Source organism: Amphiura filiformis, chromosome 5 (assembly GCF_039555335.1).
Source record: "Amphiura filiformis chromosome 5, Afil_fr2py, whole genome shotgun sequence".
Taxonomy (NCBI): Eukaryota; Metazoa; Echinodermata; class Ophiuroidea; order Amphilepidida; family Amphiuridae; genus Amphiura; species Amphiura filiformis.
Genome location: NC_092632.1, coordinates 38,416,420 through 38,427,768, shown reverse-complemented (window position 1 = coordinate 38,427,768; position 11,349 = coordinate 38,416,420). Strand labels below are relative to the sequence as shown.

At 35.9% G+C, this 11,349-nt stretch overlaps 1 protein-coding gene across 1 annotated transcript; it reads left to right on the top strand.

Moving 5' to 3' along the window:
• Nucleotides 1–902: 902 nt before the first annotated feature.
• LOC140153088 (avidin-like) lies at nucleotides 903–10,723 on the top strand. The gene is made up of 4 exons (XM_072175708.1): nucleotides 903–1,064; nucleotides 5,126–5,172; nucleotides 8,359–8,668; nucleotides 9,044–10,723. Exons 2-4 carry the CDS (start codon nucleotides 5,145–5,147, stop codon nucleotides 9,087–9,089), a joined length of 384 nt encoding a protein of 127 aa, XP_072031809.1. The 5' UTR covers nucleotides 903–1,064; nucleotides 5,126–5,144; the 3' UTR covers nucleotides 9,090–10,723.
• Nucleotides 10,724–11,349: the final 626 nt, after the last annotated feature.

Sequence of the window (11,349 nt, the reverse complement as noted above, 5' to 3'; positions counted from 1 at the left end):
CATTCCAAAACATTTTTGAAAACTTGGTACAAATCATTCTAAACAGAATGTTATTTTGGGGTTGAACAAATATTTTGCAAAAAATGTTTGCCCAAAATATTTACAATAACGTTTTTAAAATGTTTTCACGACCTTTATTTAACCCGACATTTAAATGTTATTTAAACGTTTTGTAAAAAACATTTTAAGAACATTTTTGTGTTTGCTGGGTGCAAATATTTTAACATAATGTTATTTAAGTGTTGACAAAATATTTGGCCAAAAATGTTTGCAAAAATAATTTACAATGACATTTCGAAAACATTTTAAAAATATTGTTGCAGTGTGTTTGCATTCAAAACGTTTTAAAACGATTTCATGACCTTTATATAACCCGACATTTTAATGTTATTAAAACGTTTTTACCTAAACCAAAACCCAAAATATAACTTATTTAAAACGTTTTAAAAACGTTTTTGTGTTTGCTGGGATATAGGATAATTCAATATTTTTTTAAACAAAAATATTGCGTTTTGTACTGCCATTTCAACTTCTTAGTGGTGTGGACTAATATCATTCAGCTTCAAGTTCAGCCCAGTCAACTGAAAATGAACACATTATGATTACCGGATACGCATTCGTCGTTATTAACATGTACTGTGATAACAAACGTAATTGTGTCCTTTCTTTTTGACTTTTTCCCAGAACCAGCTCTAGACCTATTTGCATGAAAACCCGTAACAATTTTATATATAATTGAATTTAAACATTTTATTTCCTTGCATATTCAAGTTGTAATGCATAATAGTTTAAAGCTGTTTTTTTGTTTTGTTTTTGGTTTTTTATGCATTACGTTCCGCATGGATGATGTCGGTCAGGCAGGTCATGCTTTATTCCGTATTGAAACTAAGATCCTGTTTTTCAGGAATAGATCTGTAATTGAAAAGCGTTTAAATATCCCACGATTACGCATAAAGTTCATATTATGGACAGCAGAATTCAATGAGAAGGAAGCGTTTGAATGGTATCTGGACAGCCTGTTGAGCAATCAATTATTAATACTGTTGTTGCTGGTATCTGCTACGGTAAGTAAAAACATTTTTTGAACATACTCATCAAAGATTATCGTTATGCTATCTTTACAGAAGTGTGACAGAGATCAGATATGATGTAATGATAACAGCTAGCAAGAGTTTAAACCGGGCCTTTTTTGACAGCTATATTGCAAACATTGCAATTTAAGGATACTTGATGCGGTAGCATTAGGCCTATTCTTAATTTGTATTCTATCGTTTTTCTTTTGACTCAGGAGCATAGGCATAACTTTTTGCGAGTGGTGTTGAATTGCCAAAAAGTATAACTTTTTCTAAATAATTTAGGCAGCGGCGTGCCCAGACTTTTTGTCGGGGAGTCAAATAAAAAAATTGCACAGTAAGCATTAATATGGCCCAATTTTACAGCGCGCAAAAATTAGCAGTTTCATACAATTATTTGAAGTAAAAGTTCATACACATTGGGTTCAATATGCGCGATTTCCGCGCGGACCTCCGCTAGCTGAATGAACAGGGGCGATCACAAACAAGGGGAGGAATCATTGAACAGGTAGACTTTTCCGTAGTCCACTTGCCCATTTTACTCTGGCTATTGAACATTTAAGCATAAAACACTGATTTGTATTAATTTGTGTGCAATTGATAGATTTTCACATCTGATATTTTCAGTCACCGTACTCCCTCTGTTTGTATAGCTGGATTTTTTACTCGGGCTTTCGCGATCAATAAACTGGTAGATTCCAAAATCAGAATTGCTCAATATTAAGTGAGCAATTATAATTATGCAAGTTGCATTCAATACATTGTCAATAATCATCTAATTATATAAACTCTTTATGACCATTTTACTATTGAACATTTTAATTTTAATAAACATCAGTATAATTTTGAGTTCAACGGAATGCGTTCATCATTATTAATAATAACATTTTTTAAATCAAAATTCGACTATGGCATAGTCTACTGAACAGGTGACATAATACAATGGTGAATGGCGATTTATACCATACTAGCACTGGTTTCTGTGCTGTACTCTACCTGTATGATGATTTTCCAACTGTAGGATAGTAGCTACGCTCGGTGCTCGCTCCGCTCGCTATTCGAGAGGCGTCGCGGTTTGTGGAACGGGGCTAGTTCTATACCATACCAAATTACTATTGTATCGTTCCCCTCACCCTCTCCACATACACTCCAAAACCGAGCATTTTGCCCAAATTTGACGTCACAGATGAATTAGGCCTTTGCCATCCTAAATACCTACTTTTACTTTTATATACTTTAGATCAACAATTTAGCAGTGAGGCCCAAAAAGTTTCCATAATTCCAGGGTTAAGACCCCCACCCCTGAACTTTTGGGGCTAATTTGAACTGTTTAATTTTTTCAAATGACCCCTTTATTAATTGTATTTATGATTTATTGCTTCTTGGGTACATTTCTTTTATGGTGGGGGATGCGTCACATCTTTTCACTTTTGTAGTATCTATAATAAATTACTGAGTTGGAAAACTTTTCGTGATAAAATCTCGAAGGGTGGTGATGCTTTTGTAAATTACATTTTAACCAAAACCGAAAGCTTGTAAAGGGCCAATCCCGACACAGGATGCTTGGAAGTCATAAAGGTTTTTTTTACAGTCTATGAACAAGGATACAGGACAATCAAAGTCAGTCTTTTCATAAAAACGGAAATATAGGGCCTATTTATTATTTTATAAACCGCCAGACTCGTGATAACAATACCTGAAAGGAAATAATACCTTTTAGTTTTACTCTCTTTACATGCACAGTCATGGAAAAAAAGTTTGAAATACATTTTTGTTGTAGAAACACGATGGGTTTTGTGGGGAAGACACTCTCATATTTTTTCAGTAACCGAAGTGTCCTGAGGACTGATACACGAAGAATAAATGTTGAAAGGATTTATTGAAAAATAAAGAGGTTCTAAGGTGACACCGCCTAAAATGGGGGTCATGCATTGCTATATGCTACGAGGGGTTCCTTTTGGTGACGTATAAAAATAAATGTTGGTGATTTAACGCGCGCTTCAGCTAGGCATGATCAGAACACTTCAACAATTATTCCGCTGCCATTAGAATATATCAGAATCATTTCCGCTTCACCAAGTCCGCAACTGATGCGCAGGTAGGCCTACTCTCAGTGACTTAGATTGTGGCTATCCCTATAGCTCCCCCATTTTACTGGGTGGAGTAAAGCAATTGGGGATTAAGCTATCTTGCTCAAGGACGTCTTTATCAGACAAAAAAACTAAATTAAAGGACTTACAAAAACAGCATTAATTTTCACGTTGTAAATTAGATGAGCGTCATTTCAGTCAGTAATATTAAGTACTGATGTCACGTGACTTGGGTAGCACCATAAGAACCAAAATGAAAGAAGGTAAAATCAAAATTGTCAGATTTAATCAAATAATTCTTTTGGGTAGTGTAGTTACACTCTTAAGTTGAATTTATACTCAATCGCCGAGCGATTGCGATAAAACGCTTTTGGAAAGCGATGGGCAATCTCTGAATTTTGCGATGCATCGCTCGTCGCTTTTGCATTTATACTTACTATCACGGCAATTAAAATATTCTAAATGCCACAAAATACATTTTAAAAACGCCAGTTGCTGTCAATAATTATTGCTTTGAATTAATTCATCACCAAAAGTTAATAATTGAGAAAGGTTAATTAATTAGCAAAATAATAGATCCAGTTGGTTGTATATGATTGGTTGACGCATTTACGTGTCAAGCGATATCGCTGGGAAGTTGAGATTTCTTCAACTTGCAAAAGCGACGTCGTTTTTGCCTCGGCGATTTGTATCGATTGATCGGCTTGACGCTCTGGAATGTAAGCAAACATTGAGCATGCGTGAGAATCGCTTTTCTGCAAAAGCGATCGAGTATAAATTCAGCTTTAGAAATATTTTACTCAACTTGAGTAAAATGAGTAGAAAATTACTCAAATTGAGTAAATAATACCCAACCTGCGCCAAAAAGTATCCTTACACTTGGAAAAGAAATCTAAAAACTAAACCATTGGGTAAATGTATTTTCGTAGTAGACATGGTAGATCCTGCATATTATAACACCCCAATGAATCCAATGTGACATCAAGAATTAAAGTTACAAGCATTTTGATCATGTTGATTAGAAGAAGGTCCAGTTTTAAAAGTGACAAACTGGCCTATTCCAACAAGCGCAACTAAGAGAAAACAGTTTCTTCAGTCAAGCTTTATTTAACCCTAACACTGGACCCTGCTTTTTGGGATCGGAAGTCAAAGAAGATCCGAAAAAGTCAAGGAGAAGAAGAATTTTTGACTTGGCACCCCCGGGATTCGAACCTATGACCCCTCGCATGCCAACCGCACGATGACGGACCGGTAGCTGCACGGGTTATTGCTGCCCGGCCAGCAATTCCGTGCTCATATAACACTTCGGCTGATTGCGTCATCGCAGACCCTGGGATTCATGCATGCGCAGAATTTTTCATCGTAAGATTTTGTAAGATTTTTGGGTGTTAGGGTTAAAGCAGTAAGTTTTTATTTTATTTTTTTCTTCTCTGTACTTTTCACAACTTTTATTTTATTTTTCGGTTATTTGTTTCAGTTTTCCTTAGTTCCTTTTGTTTAAGTTCTTTTGATTGCATCAATATTGTTACATGCACCCCAGTCAGGCGTGTATAGGCCAGTTTGTTACTTTTAAAACTGGACCTTCGTCTAATAAAATGCTTGTATATAACTTTGCTTCTTTAGGTCACATTGGATTCAATGGGGTGTCAAAATATGCAGGATTAGATATATCTAATGCATTTATATAAAAAATTGCCCAAATATGGTTTAGTTTTAAAATTAGGACTTTTTCCAAGTGTAAGGACACATTTTTGGCGCGGCATACTATATAGGACCCTCCTGTATTCTCAACCGCATTTTCAGTAGGCTTAACCATAAAATATTTCAGGGTTTTTTTTTTGATCGTAGCTTGAAGCTCGCCCTCGCACTTTAATAAAGTGCATCAACTTTGTTTTGGAGGAGAAGCAACAGCTCCGATATGCAGCCGATAATGACACCATTTATTTTGTTTTAACTTTTTAGATTTGAACGGTCGTGAAACATGGCGAGTGAAAAAGAAGCTGATAATGGTAAAACCTTGTTAATTTCTCTTTTTGAATTGTTTTGGTAATCTTGGTAATTATAGTTTGATCAGCTCGTAATCGGCGGGAATCGTTAGGTTTTGACCACTACGCCGAAAAGTAAACCCAAGTTAAGAGTGATATTGTTGACCTATCTGGTCTATACTTTTTTAGTATTGTGCGTATTAAATAAAGTATAGACAAAGTATAGGGCTTATAATAATTTGTGATACTTCTGGCGAGTTGTCACAAGATAAAATATATTGATATTAATCCGCGATGTCATAAGGCCAAGGGGCAGTCAGTATGTATTAAGAGTTGACTTGTGACGTCATATGTGGATTGTTTTCATGGCATTTCTCAATGATTACATAAACACTGTACCTTTGTCTTTCAAACAACACATATAAAAATTATATCACACACATGATTACGTAACAGCATTAGCATAAAATCAATGGTCTAGAGTCACCTGCTGAAATTGAGTCGTTTTTGTTAAAGAAAATAATAATTATTACATTACAAGTTGACACTTGTTGCAATCTTTTTATGCGTATTTCTCCTGAAAAAGGAGAAATTGTGTGGGTAAAGTTCAGCCTCGTATGTGTTCTTCCCCCGTTTGAAGCGTACGTGTTTTCCCCCCGTTTGGCTGATGACGTAGGTAAATGAAGCGGACACAATATCATGCTCTCATCATACAATTACAATCACTTTGACAAGTTTGACATAAGCAACAATGAGTTGTACTATCATTTACCATAACAATGCTGCATAACAATATGCAGACTATTGTTCTCATTTCACAAACAAAGCCCACACAGTATTGTTATTATGCGTTTGCTTTGTAATATTTCATCCAACTGAAACTATAATAACTACATGAGTTTGTGGACTTAACACGGTTTATATGCTAGTCTCAGATGAAATTTTAAGCTCAAATTATGTATTTATTTTTAGGCCTAATATTTCTCATGATATTGATATACATATGAATTGTAATATCACAATTTACTAATATATGAAAAAAGACGCGGCTGATTGTATCCATATGTTTAAAAACCATTAAATTTGTAATACTTAATTTGGATTTTTTTTTTCTCTGAACAACAAGAGTATACATTCTGTCCATTGAGAGCGTTTATAGTCCCTTTTCTCAAAGCGGGCACATCTCATTTCATGACGCACCTTTTTTCTAGGCCAAATCTGTCTCGTTCGAAGGAACTCACCGCTGAAGTTGGTTTTTGCGGAATATCAATTTTAAACGTCTTATTTTCTCAAAAAAGGAGTCATTTTCATTGTCCTCATAATATTAGCTTGCCAATGATATGATGTTGTTTTTGCAATAGACCTGATGCCCTTAAAGGGAGTTAAGAGGCTGAAATGAGGTATTGTTGTATTTTTTATATTTTCTCGGGAATTAAAGTATGGTGAATGCTGCCTTTTGGAACAGTAATAGAACACAAACTACCAGTTCATTAAACCATGTTTGTTGGGCTGTAAAGGTTTTAGTTTATTTAAAATGCGTGGTCAAATATGTCTTATTTTTGATAAAAACAAGGCTTTTCTTTCTATAAAAATCTTGATATTGCCAAAATAGCAAACGTGGAAATTTAAGTTTTTTTGCCAGTTCTGTTGACTAATCTCCAAACATTAAAACGGAGTCTCCCTAGAAAATATTTGAATCCGTGATTAAAATATAACTGTTATTCTACTATTGTTACATTTATACAAAAAGTAGTGGTACAGAGAGAGAGGCCATCGTTTTGAATGAAAAATTTATTTTTTAAAACTTTTCGGTTTATTTCAGGTTGAGATCATCCATAAAAATTCATATGAATATTTAAATTAAAATTTTCATAGCATTTTGTAATATTTTAGGCCCTATTTACATGGAATTTTGCAATTTTCGAGCATTTCCAGCATGTTGTATCGGTCATTCTACCTACGCATACGCAGATAGTTGTTTGATTTGCAACAGTTATCATCGCACTGAGTACCAGCTCTCACACATGACCAGTCATTATATTTTAATCTGTTTCATTTTGGAGATAATTTATGTCATTTGTAATAACTGCTTTTTCATTTTCGCCATTTTTGCAGAATAATTTTGCTTCCATTCAAGCCCTAAAGTTGTTGAAGTTTCCAGACGTCCCAGACGTAGCCATATGCACCTTGTACTTTTGCTGTTCTCGGACGTTTTAAACACGTGTCTTTGCTGCAATTTAAAAGGCCCGCCTTTTTGCGTGATTTGGCAGTGTCCCTAGTCTATTGATTTTATGCTAATGCTGTTACGTAATCATGTGTGTGATATAATTTTTACATGTGTTGTTTGAAAGACAAAGGTACAGTGTTTATGTAATGAGAAATGCCATGCATGAAAACAATCCACATATGACGTCACAACTTCACACGATATGAGATACCGCAGCGTTTGCATTCATACACGTTTATGCAATCTGTGCATGCTCAGTACCCCATATGGTGTTGCCATTACAAGAAAATTTGATTTGTTGTCAGGTAAAACGCAGGATTTGTTTCCAATACACTAACTGGAAATGCAATACACTAATAAGCGGGGATTGCTGTTTGCTGTGGATATATTTTACTGCATTTTCACCATAAAGATTTTAAATCGTGCATCAAAATTGTGATATATTAAACTGTTTGAGAATATTAATTATGAAAAGAACGAAATGAAAGCCCATTCAGCTAAGACCACGGTGCTGTACACTGGCTATAGAATATTAAATCACAAATATATAATACAATACAGCACAGTGAATAGCTATAAAACTTTCTTTATCTGCGTCAATAATAGAATATTGATTTAAATGGAATTGAATACATGAGTTTGTACACTCGTCACTGAGCGATCTAGCGATCGGTTTCGAGCCAATCAGATAGGACTCCTTTTCTTGTGTTCGGAAAGGCGAGGTCTCTTATTAGTGAAATACCAATCGCTCGTCGCTCACCAACGGAGTATTAGGACGTGATTCATTTCAGGGAAAAAGTATTTATTTAGACGCTGTCGACACTGTGCATCGTATGTTGTTGGGGAGGTCTTTCAGACATCTTACAACAAAAACCATTTCTGCACCAATTTTGTCCAGGTAGCCCATTATTATAATAGGCCTATACATATTGATTTTATATATACTATAGATTAACTAGTCTATCTTTTATCTTTATATGAAGCACCTCTCCTGCGTGGAAAGTGGTACAACGAACTGGGCTCTATGATGTTCATTGAGAGGGTTCATAGCGACGGAGTCTTCCATGGCTGGTACGAAACTGCAGTTGGCAGGCAAACAGGTGTCAAGTTCCCGCTGGTTGGCAAGATATCAACCAGCCAGACCAATCCAACGTTCGGCTTCACTGTGGTGTGGAAAGAGTCTACAACGACTTGGGTAGGTCAGTTCTTCGACCGTAATGGAGAACAAACTCTGCTGACTACGTGGATTTTGAGGAATGACAATACGTACGAGGATGATTGGGAAAGCACTTTGTAAGTATTCCAATCTTTAAATTAGTTACAGGCAGTGGCGGCGCCACGGGGGGAGGGGCAATGCCCCCAGTCAGAACTCCCCCCCCCCTTGCCCTCCCCCTCCCCCATGCAGTAAAAATCTATGTATACTATCCTTCGCAACTGTAAAGATCTAGAAAATAATATCTCTGTTCAGTTGACCTTGGAATGACGTTTCTCCCAAGATGATTATTACATACGGTAGGCCTACCCCAACTTTCATGACAATCGACAATCAACTTCTTTAAGCATGACCTCTGATGATGTTGGCTTGACTTTTGGCATCTCCCATTCAAATAATGAGCGTCCCGATAACGTCTTTTCTTTTCTTTTCTTTTCTTTTCTTTTATTCAACAGGATTGGCAAGGATCAGTTCAAACGCACCGAATCACCAAAGAAATGAGCACTGAAATGTCAAAAAAGAAAAACATGGGACTAATAATGATATAAATATTAAATATAATGCTAATTGTTTCCAATAGTTAAATACGTTTGTTTTTCAAGATTTTACAATTTGTCACCAACATGATGAACATAATAATTATATACTAGCACAAAAATGATACTATACAAAGAAGAGCGGTACGGATCATTGGCGACTGAGACGCCAACAATCCGTACCGCTCCGTCTCAGAAGAAGATGGAAAGAACTATAAAATACAACACCTGGGCATAGAAGAGCAACGGGAGCCATCACTCTATTTCATAGGTTGTTCTTTGATGAAGCTCCAAAAATCCTTCAACACCTTTTACCAGACCATTGATCCTCGTATGTGGCGCTCTGTCAGATCCCACGACCAAGCTATCAAAATTCAAAGATCCAACCTGGTCAACTACCAGAGATCATTCCTACAACCCTCAGCTCACTTATGGAATGCTCTACCTCTTCCAATCATCTCCAAAATCGGCTGAGCTTCAAGCGGGAGGTTAACAACTATCTTGGCGCCAACCCATCAGCGCTATTAATGCCTTCTTTGGAACGAACAAACTTTTAAAATGTAACATTTTTCAGCTGCAACCTCAACAAGAACTGTTGCATACAAATAGAAAAGACTAATAAGCAGCTGGAAAGACAAAAGACAAACCTCATGTCCTTCAGTCAATCTTTATTTGATTAACGAAAACAAATAAACAAATGTTGGGATATATTACAGTGTGTATCAAAATAAAGTAAACAGCTTGAAAAATGCCACTGGATTAAAAAAAAAAAGTATGAGATAATTGAACAAAATGCTTAATTGATAGCTGACTCAACATATTTGTCCTCCTACAACTGTAAAATCACTGGGGTGTGCCCATTTTTAAGGGCTCGGTGGCTATTTTTGTGAGCACTGTGAAAATGCAGTTGCACAAAGTCAATTAAAATAATATGAAAATCATATGTTTCGCCACTTTCTTTACAGTAGTTGACAGAACACCTTGCAGACTTGTTTGGCAATCAAGCACCAAGTGGTCGAAGATCTCCTGATTTTACACCTCATGATTTCTTCTTGTGGGGCTTTGTGAAATCAATAGTTTCTGCAGACCTTGATGAACTCCAAAGACACACAATTGCACAAGTTGACATCCCCAGGCAGGACAGACCTCTCGTAAGATATGGTGTGAATTTTATGTTGAGGAGAGCTGAAATCTACATACAGAGGAATGGTGGACATCCCTGGTGGCTGTATGGAAGACTAAGACTGTCGATTACTGTGAAGAAAGTTGTCAAACATGTGATTTTCATGGGGCTTTGATTTGAATCGACTTTGCGCAACTGCAATTTTACCTGGCTTGCAAAAATAGCCACTGAATCCTTGCTACTAGTCACACGCCAGTGATTTACATTTGTTGGAGGATGTTGATTCATCTATTAATTGAGCATTCGGACCAAATACCTCATTCTTTTTAATAGTGGCTTTTTCAAACTGTTTACTTTATTTTGTTATACCCTGTATTACACTTGCTAAAGGCCTTTGACACTATTGATCACATCATTTTGTTAAATAAACCATTGTAAACTTCGCCGGCGAATAAAGATGATCCCAATGCTTGTAATTTTTGCTCTATATGTGCATGATTACTAGTCTCATATAGAGGATGCCCAAAACTTTTAAACATAAACATTAACAATAAGACTTAATATCAAAGCGCCTTTTCTCAGAACAGGTAAAAAGACAATTGGAAAGGAAAATTAGCTTACAGTGTGTTTTTACCTCTTTTTTTCCTTTATTTTTTTAATAGCGCTGAATTAGGCCGAATGCCGATTTTTTAATTCACGCAGAGCAGCCGGGTGCGTTTTAGGATTTTTTCGCTATATCTACACTCATAGAAATGACTTGTTCGCCTTGTTGGCGCAATTCAAAAGGAGTAAGTTTGGATAACTCAAAAATAGTGTAAAAGTTGCCAAAACAAAATTCATTTTAGTTATTCGAACTTTAAAAATGCTGAAAAAGCTCAAAAGGTTCCGTCAACTAATCAACTTTGTTGGCATTACTTAAAAAGTTGATGTAAGTCGTTGCGTCAACTTTTTAAGTAATGCCAACTTCTGAAAATAAACAAGGTTCAAAGAACCAATTAGTTGAGTTATTGTAACTCAACATGTAAGTTGATGTAACTCGTTCATCAATTTGGTACTTTGTTACTTAATTCAGGTAATTGCATCATTTTCTGCACAATTAGCA

Coding starts and splice junctions, on each gene's coding strand:
- LOC140153088 (XM_072175708.1), top strand. CDS start 5,145: ATGGCGAGTGAAAAAGAAGCTGATAATG. Junction 5,173..8,358: donor TGAAAAAGAAGCTGATAATG/GTAAAACCTTGT, acceptor CTTTATATGAAG/CACCTCTCCTGCGTGGAAAG. Junction 8,669..9,043: donor GATGATTGGGAAAGCACTTT/GTAAGTATTCCA, acceptor TTTATTCAACAG/GATTGGCAAGGATCAGTTCA.